We start from the raw sequence: 9,497 nt of genomic DNA, 5'->3' as shown, positions 1-9,497 counted from the left end.
GGAGAGTCTCAGTTCAACATAAAAGCACAATGGAAATTGATAGAGATGAGTTTATTACTCAAGGTCTTGAGTGAATTAACTACAAGCCTTGAGGGCCCCCTGAGGGAGGTCAAGGCGAGAACCAGGCAGAGAAAGCTGCAGTACTGGGGATTCAGGCTTTTCTAAGTGACCCTGGGTGAAGTGCTCTGGGCTCCTCAGGCTGAGTGTGGATGGGTCCATTCAAACCAAAGGAGCAGGATTCTGGTGAGCTCATTGAAGGGAGGCCTGTGAAGTAAGCCCTGGGGTTCAGCAAGACTGCTGATCTCAAGGAAGGTGGTCATCTAGTGCAGGTGCTCACAGAACTGGCTGGTATGAGTTCAAGGACCTGCAGGCTGCCTGCTCCCCAGACAGACGCTGAGGCAGCAACAGCATGGAGCAGTTCAGGGGAGCTCTCAACAGTACTCTGTATGATCCTTATTAGAACCATCACAACATCCCAGCAGTTACAGAGGGGGGTGGGGAAGGTACACTGTAGAAATTATGGAAAATATGTGACATTATGTGAGGATTAAGGCCAGAAAGGAAACTAATTTCTATAGATGCCATCCGTCTGTGCTAGCAAATAGGTTATGCTCCATTTCTTCCCTGCAACCTTAAACAAGGTGGGAGAGGTTAAAGTTGGTGGTGGGTTAACACTTCATTCCACATCAACTGTAACACTAAAAACCACTCAGTTTATTAATTAACATATATTAATAGCACATACAATCGACATAAAACATTTTACAGTTCACTGTGGGATCCTTGATCAAGATAATCAATTATAAGCATAGAGAAAGATATTCATTCCTTTCATATAATGATCTGAGAAAAGTATTTCTATGGTGTACAGAATGGAGGCTAATTGTTTCATAAACAGGAACCTACATTAATCACATGACTTTTCCAGGAAGGGTGTCCAGTACTTTTCTAGGGTATCAGAGAAGATGTCATTATTTCAGCCATGTCAACTAATATTCTGTTGATATTATAAAGATATTACAAAGATAAATTGAGATTTCAGTGAACTGTTATTGTTGATATATTTCTGTTGATATTATTGAGATACATCAAGATTTCAGTGATACTATAAAGATATACCAAGATTTCAGTGAACTGTCATTGTTTCATCTTCAAAAAACAAGTGACATAACTAGTGAAAACTTGGAAAAAACCTGTGTTACTTTAACACAGAGAATCATTCCCTGATCACTGACGTCATGGTGACCTCCAGGGATGTTTGACTTCAATGACAGAACGCCTCCATTTAGATGTTCACTGTACATTTTGCATTACTGTGTCCTAAATCTTCTAATGAAGAATAAATATAAATCATGCCCTCCTAATACACAAGGGCTTCTCTTATCTTTGAGGCATCAACCATCAGAAACATAAGTTCATATACGGTGATTCTCCTTTAGAGTGAAAGCAGAGAAGAGCAACTGATGAAATGCTTTCTAGTGCACATTCTCTAATACTTATTTAGATTTGATTACTGATTAAGAACTTTCCTACATTTGATTCACATCCTTGATTTCTCTTGGCAGTAATGTTTACATTATGAGAAACTGTTCCAGTTTGGTTATGTCCATCATAACATCCTCTCTGCCCTTCACATCCCCTCGTATGTTCCCAGTCTTTCATTAAAGGTAAATTTACAAGGTGAAATATTTCATATAATTTTTGATTTTCTATTGGACGTAAATCTTTGAAGCCTGGATTTCTTGGCATCACACACTGGGTGTGCAGAGAAGATGCAGCTGAAAGGGCAAATAACAAGTTCTTCTACTTACTATTCTCAGTGAATATGGTTTTCAATTTACAAAAAACTGATACACCCTTAGCTAGATTAAGAATGAAACAGAGAAGGAAGAAGTCAAGATGACAGAGGATTCAGAAGACATGAAATTCATCTTTCTACACGAATGCATCAAGAATACGTCTACAAATGGAATAATTCTCACAGAGTTCCTACTGAACACCAGCAGAGGACCATGGACACCTAAAAGGACAAGGAAGATTCTGTTAGTCAGGTGGGACCAAAGAAAATGAAGGAAAGGGAAGAGGAGAGGAAGTGGGGCGGGACCTGCAGCCCTAGAGGGGAGCTCACCGGGATGGAAGGGAGCCTCATTCTCTGATGGGAAGAGAAGGCAGCACCAGTCAGAGGCAGGCAGGACAGAGTGAGACCTCCGCAGGTGGTACTGACCCCAGCCCTGCTCCCCCAAGCCTGAGAGGGTGTCCACCATTGCACACAAGGGCTGGGTCCTCAAATGTGGGGTTTGGAGAGCAGACCCAGGCAGAGGACTGCTGTTGGCTGTGAGGAGACACCTGAAGGGACGGGAGGGAGGAAGGAGCTCTGCAAACAGGATGCTTGGGGAGGAAGCCTGAACCACCAAAGCGCAGAGCAGCGTCGTCGAGTGAGGCCCGCAGGGAAGAACCACCACTGCAGCCCCTCTCCTCCTATGCCAGCCCCTCCTGGCCAGGCACTAGCAGGCACTCCCACCGGGTGGGGTGATCTCACGACCCCAGCTGCCACCTCCTCCCCCATGACCCTCCCCACCAGGCTGGACTCCTGTGCTCCAGGGTAGCCCTAGGAACAGGCGCCTGTGGGGGGCCCAAGCGCACAGAGGGGCAGAAAGCACAACTGAGCCCCAGGGTCGTGCATCTAAGGAAGAAAAAGTGAAATCTCACAGCTGCACAGGCCACGATTTTATACCCCCACGAGTGGCTTTGTCAACTCAGCACCTACAGAAAGCCTGATTAGACAATAAGGACTCCAACAGTCCTGAAAGGTGTAGCTTGAGCAACTGTAGACTCTGTGAGCTTGTACTTGAGGGAGCTGGACCAAGCCAGAGTCTGAGCTGCCCGCATGGCACCACAGCAGGTCCAGCTCCATGAATGCAATCCTGGGCCCTGACTTGGATCTATGCTGGTGACCTGGTGAAAACAACATCTGAGAGACACCAGGGCCATGTGCCAGCATGCCCATGGTTGAGGTGGGGCCAAGGGCAGTGCCAACCAGGGTCTATAGGAGCTTGCACAAGGCATGGAGCTGACGCACAGAACACTCTCCGAGGGGAATGGCTCCAGAGCAGCAGTGATTTGTTTCTACTGTATATATGAACTTATGTTTTTGATGGTTGTTGCCCAATGGTAAGAGAAGCCCTTCTATATGAAGTGGGAATCATTTACATTTATTCTCCAATTTATAAGATGAAGAACACAGTCATGTTATATACACACTAAACCTCTGAATGGAGGTATTTCTCACTGATGTCAAACACCTCTGTGGTCACCATGATGTAAGTGTTTAGGGAATAATTCAAAGTAAGACAGAAGTTTGCTCTAAGTTTTCAATAATTATGTTACTTGCTTTTTAAGCATAAAAGAAGGATTGTTCATGAAAATCTAAGGTATTTTTATAACAGCAACATAGAGAAATCATGCATATTATCTGGCAGGCTTGAAGTAAGGACACCTTCTCTTCTATCTGATGTAAGTATAGAAAACTCTTTCTGGAAAAGTCATATTAATATAATGAATGCCCATCCATGTTTAGTAAATTAGCCTCCATTTTATAAACCATATAAATCACATTCTCAGATCATTTCATCAGAGAAACAGGAAAGTTTTTAGAAGCTTGTAATGTGTATTTTAATCAAGGATCAAACAACAATTGGAAAAGGTTTTATTCCATCTGTGTAAAATTAATGTATCTTAATGAATAAAAGTGAATGGTTTTTCAGTGTTACAATTGATGTGGAATGAATGAAGGGTTAATGCACCACCAGCATTAACCTCTCCCACCTATTTAAGGTTGCAGGAAAGGTAACGTAATGATAAACTATTTGAAGCACAGGGGGATGACATCTGTAGAAATTAGTTCCTTCCTGCCATTAAACCTCTCATAACTTCATATGTTACCCACCATTTCTACGTTGTATCTCCTCTTTGATTTTTATCTACTTGGACATCATGGTGGTTTTAATAAGAAGGATCATACAGAGTACTGTTGAGAGCTCCCCTGAACTGCTCCATGCTGTTGCTGCCTCAGCGTCTGCCTGGGGAGCAGGCAGCCTGCAGGTCCTTGAACTCACACCAGCCAGTCCTGTGAGCACCTGCACTAATGACCACCTTCTTTGGGACCAGCAGTCATGCTGAACCCCAGGGTCTACTGCACAGGCCCCCCTTCAGTGATACACTCAGACCTCATGAGAATCCTGCTTGTCTTTCTTTGAATGGACCCCTCCACACTCAGCCTGTGGCACCCACAGCACTTCACCCAGGGTCAGGTCTGAACCCCAAGTACTGGAATTTTCTCGGCCTGGTTCTAGCCTTGACCTTCCTCAGGGGCCCTCAAGGCTTGCTGTGAATTCTCTGAGGACCTAAAGTCATAAACTCATCTGCTGCAATTGTCCTTTGTTCTTCTGTTAGCTAAAACTTTTCAGGGGCACATTTAAGCAAATGTAAGTTTAACAAAGTCACAAAAAGAATAATCAAAAGCTATAACGGGAAAATTGTGAACCAAGATTTATAAAATCTTACCCTGTATCATTCTTAGCACATGTGTCTTGTAAGGCTAAAGGAACTGTTTTCTCATGGCTTTGGCATACTTTGAATGCAATATATAAATATCTGAAGATATATACATAATATGATTTATATAACACACATTGAATACAAGATATAAATATCTGAAGGTATACATGTTAGCAATGAGAAAACCAAGAAGGAATATGTGAGTGTATGTGTATTCTTACATATTTAACTTAGAGAATTTAGAAATGCTAGATCAAAACTGGTCATTTCAGAATTGCAGATGATTTACTAAAAACTATAAAACTTGTCAATTTGTTGATTAATCTGTTTTGTCTACTTTTCATAGAATTCATTTCCTTAAATGTCAGGAGGTTATGTTTTTTAAGGAACTTCCACACAGTCCAGCCACGTGACTGCACCAGCTTACATTCCCTCCAGCCATGTAGGAGGTTCCCTGATCTCCAAGCCCCTTCAGCGTTTATTATATTATTAGTGGGCTTTTTGCTCATTGTTCTTCTGACTGGCATGCAGTGATACATCCCTGTAGCTTTGCTCTGTATTTCTTATTGTTTAGCGGTGGTGAGCATCTTTCTTTTGCCTCCTGCCCATCGAAAAGAGCAAGCTGCCCCACCCAGCCTCAGCAGCTCTGGGGCACAGGCTTAGTCTCCTGACAGCATGTGGAGTATTCCTGCACCAGGGATGAAGCCCTTGTCCCCTGCAGTGTGAGATGGATTCTCCACCACCGGGTGACCAGTATGTTTAGCATTTTTTCCTTTTGAGACATATAGATATATATTTACTTATTGGAATATAATTGCTTTACAATGTTGTGCTAGTTTGTGCTGTATGACATTGTCAATCAGCCGTAAGTATACATAAATCTTCTCCCTCTTGGCCCTCCCTCCCGTGGTCTCCGTTTCACCCCTCTCCTCAGCACAGAGCACCAAGCTGAGCTCCCTGTGGTAAACAGCAGCTTCCCACCAGCTACCTATTTTCACCGTCAATTCAGTTCACTTGCTCAGTCGTGTCTGACTCTTTGAGACCCCATGGAGTGCTGCACGCCAGGTCTCCCTGTCCATCACCAACTCCTGGAGCTTGATCAAACTCATGTCCATTGAGTCAGTGATGCCATCCAACCACCTCATCCTCTGTCGTCCCCATCCCCTCCCCCTTTCAATCTGTCCCAGCGTCAGGGTCTCTTCAAATGAGTCAGTTCTTCACATCAGATGGTCAAAGTATTGAAATTTCAGCTTCAACATCAGTCCTTCCAATGAATATCAGGACTGATTTCCTTTATCTCTTTGGATCTGCTTGCAGTCCAAGGGACTCTCAAGAGTCTTCTCCAACGTTTTACCCATGGTGGTGTATATATGTCAATGGTACCCTTTCAATTGGTCCCCCTCTTCTTCTCCTGCTGTGACCACGTCTGATCTCTATATTTGTGCAAATATTGCCTTAACAGATATGTATGGAATTTAAAAAATGGTATTTATGAACTTATTTACTCAGCAGGAATATAGGCACAGAGGTAGTTCTTAAGCTTTTGCATGTTAAGCTTTCAAGGCATACAGGACTAAATAAACAGTGGATATTTATCAACAGGCCTGTGGTCATATCCCAGTAAACAGAATGGAATTTATCACTTTGTTCTGTTACAGAGATGATTAACATATTCTTTTAGGCAACAGAGTCCAAGTAGAAGTATTGAGGCTCTTTTATGGGGGGGTGGGGGGCGGGTGGGATCTGATTTTCCATTGGTATGCCATTTCTATAGACACCTGGTCGCAAAGTTCAGAGTCCACTGGGAGGGTGACCATGCGTGTAGCCTAATGCTCACAGCCTGGCCTAAGACGGAGTTCAGCTCTGTCTGTTTCCTCTTTCATTACTAAGTGAAAGAAGCCCATTTGAAAATGCTAGACTCGGCAGCGGCCACAGCGCAGACCAGACTTCACTCGCTCGCAGCTCGCTCCCTGCCCTCTGCAACAATGTCTGACAAGCCCGGTATGGTGGAGATTGAGAAGTTTGATAAGTCGAAATTGAAGAAAATGGAAACGCAAGAGAAAAACCCACTGCCTTGGAAAGAAACGATTGAACAGGAGAAGCAAGCAGGCGAGTGGTAATGAAGCGTGCGCCGCCAGTGTGCACTGTACATTCCACAAGCATTGCCTTCTTATTTTACTTCTTTTAGCTGTTTAACTTTGTAAAATGCAAAGAGGTTGGATCGAGTTTAAATGACCTGCTACCCCTGTTCACATCAAAGAATGGAGAACTACTGACAACGTAGGCCGCGCCTGCCTCTCCCATCTGTCTATGTGGCTGGCAGGGAAGGAAAAGAACTTGCATGTTGGTGAAGGAGGAAGCTGGGCGGGACGACAGTGAATTCTAGAGTAAAAAGCTGGTCCAAGGTGTTCTGTGGGCTGTAAAATAAAGTTTAATCAGAGTGCCATTTTTTGTTGTTGTTGTTCAAATGATTTTAAGTATTGGAATGCACAATTCTTTTAATATGCAAATAAAAAGTTTTAAAACCTGGAAAAAAAAAAAAAGAAAATGCTAGAAAAAGTAGGATTTTTACAATATGACTTTTTGGTGTAGGTAAATGTACTTATGTGTGCTCAGTTGTGTCTGAGTATTTGTGATCCCAGGGGCTGTAGCCTGCCAGGCTCACCTCTGTCCATAGATTTCCCAGGAAAGGATACTGGAGTGGGTTGCCATCTCTTCTTCCAGGGGATCTTCCTGACGCAAGGATCGAACCCACATCACGTGGATGTCCTGCATCGGCAGGCAGATTCCTTACCACTCAGTCACCTGGGAATCTAGTAAGAAATATAGAAGAGATTGAAAAGGTCCATGATTACCATGGATTTCAAAGGAGGGACTATGAATACCTAAGTCTAGAGAACTTTCTGGACCATGAAATAATTTCTGTTAAACTGTCACGATGGACACATGTTATTAACCACTTATCTAGAGGTATGGAGTGCACATTCCTAGAAGAGGAACACAGAGGTAAACTAGAGAGTTTATCTATTTACTGCCCATGTAGATTTATCAGCGGTAACTGTGAGGCTGCGCCATGACAGGCAGCCTAGATTAGCAGTAGGCCTGGTTTTCCAGGGTAACATGATTATCAGGCCACCTGGAGCCAGCCAATCAACATGTGCCTAGCAAGAAAAAGGGAACCTATCAGGGGAAAGCTGAAAAGCCTGCGAACGCCCAAGTTTGAAAAAAGCCCGCGAAGGTTTGAGCCAATAAGATTACTTTGCAAACATGTAACCAATCCACTTAAGCCAGCTACCAACGGCTTATGCACGCCTTATAAATTGGGTAACAGCTTGGGCTCAGCGCTTTCTGACCCTGCACCACTGCGTTGGTTGCAGCAGTAAGCCCTGACTCAAGCCAGCAATAAACTTCCCTTTTTTGCGAGTTGCATTGTCTTGGAAGCCTTCTCTCTTCCCGCTCGGGGATTCAGACATCGGGCATAACAAGAATAATTAAAACTAAAACAAAACTTTAAAAAGGCACTTCATCACCTAAAAAGCTTTTGCACTGCAAGGGCAATCCTAAAAGAAAGAAAAAGACAACCCTCAGAATGGGAAAATAAATGTTTGCAACAGATGTTTAAAATAATGAATTCATCTTCCAACATGCAAACTGCTCACGCAGCTCATAATAAAGCTGCATAAAAAAACCCTATCAGTCCAATAGAAAAACCGACAAAGATCTAAATGGATATTTCTCCAAGGAAGGCATCCAGATGGCCATAAAACACATGAAAAGATGCTCAGGATCATATTTAGAGAAGTGCTAATCAAAACTGCAGTGAGGTATCACCTCATACCCCACAGAACATCCATCTTCCAAAAGGTCTTCAAAGGTTAATTGTTGCTGAGGGCAAGGGTCACGGAGAATCCTCCTACATTGTGGGTGGGAGTGTAATTGAGTGGGTGAAGCCACTAGGATAGGAGTGTGGAAATTCCTTAAAACACTAAATATAGACATACCACACGATCTGGCAAGCCCACCCCTTGCCTTAGACCCAGAGAAAATCATGATTTAAAATGATAGTTGCACCTCTATTTTCAGGGCAACACTATTAACAATATCTAAGACAGAGCATCAACCAAAGTTCCATCTATAGAGAAATGAAGAGTCTCATGTCCATCTAAACACTGGAATACACTCCAAAAGAATGAATGAATGACATTTTCAGGAGCATGGATGGACTGAGAACTTATCATACTCAGTGAAGTCAGAGATGAAAGAAGAAGTATCACTTAGAGGGGGCATCTATAAATTTATACAAATTAACTATCAACAGAAACAGACTCACAGACGTAGAAACCCAACTTACAACTTTTTAAAAAAATGTAGTGGCAGGGAGACATTTAGAGATTGCTATTAACAAAAACACACTACTTTTTATCATATAGATAATGCCAGTGGACCTACCACATAGCACAGGGAAGTGGCCAGATACACTGGAAGAACCTATATGGGAAAAGACCACAAAAAAGAACAGAGGAGATATACATCTGTGTATAACTGAATAATGTTCTTGTAAACGTAAAACAAACACAAAAGAAATCAACTCTACTCCAATAGAAAATAAAAATTAACCAAAAAATAAAAAAAGAGAAAGAGAGATATCAAGGGAACACTTCATGCAAAGATGGGCACAATAAAGGACAGAAACAGTATGGCCCTAACAAAAGCAGAAGATAATGAGGACAAGTGGCAAGGATACAGAGATGAACTATACTGGGCGTCCCCAGTGGCTCAGCGGGTACAGAATCCTCCTGCAATGTGGGAGACCTAGGTTCAAACCCTGGGTTGGGAAGGTTCTCTGGAGAAGGAAGGGCTACCCACTCCAGTATTCTGGCCTCGAGAATTCGACAGACTGTGTAGTCCATGGGGTCACAAAGAGTTGGACTTGACTATTA

General features: G+C 42.9%; 1 protein-coding gene and 1 long non-coding RNA gene across 4 annotated transcripts in view; one reads left to right on the top strand and one right to left on the bottom strand.

Moving 5' to 3' along the window:
• Positions 1–359: 359 nt before the first annotated feature.
• LOC122692451 lies at positions 360–6,955 on the bottom strand. The gene is made up of 3 exons (XR_006340661.1): positions 6,831–6,955; positions 2,710–2,711; positions 360–371 (listed from the first exon to the last, which is right to left on the bottom strand). It is a non-coding gene; the product is annotated as an uncharacterized LOC122692451 (long non-coding RNA).
• LOC122692446 (thymosin beta-4-like) overlaps positions 6,543–9,497 on the top strand; it is a 22,327-nt gene continuing 19,372 nt past the window's right edge. For 2 of the 3 annotated variants that reach the window (XR_006340658.1, XR_006340659.1), the window contains exon 1: positions 6,543–6,782. Coding sequence is in view for 1 of the 3 variants with exons in the window: in XM_043900009.1 (XP_043755944.1) it covers positions 6,543–6,677 (135 nt within the window). In the remaining 2 variants the exon portion in view is untranslated. Of the gene's footprint in view, positions 6,853–9,497 lie in introns of those variants that run through there. The other variant, XM_043900009.1, reaches the window with a different exon arrangement.

This window comes from Cervus elaphus, chromosome 4, assembly GCF_910594005.1.
Source record: "Cervus elaphus chromosome 4, mCerEla1.1, whole genome shotgun sequence".
NCBI classification, from domain to species: Eukaryota; Metazoa; Chordata; class Mammalia; order Artiodactyla; family Cervidae; genus Cervus; species Cervus elaphus.
The sequence above is the reverse complement of the archived record's forward strand: the minus strand, read 5'-3'. Positions and strand labels throughout refer to the sequence as shown.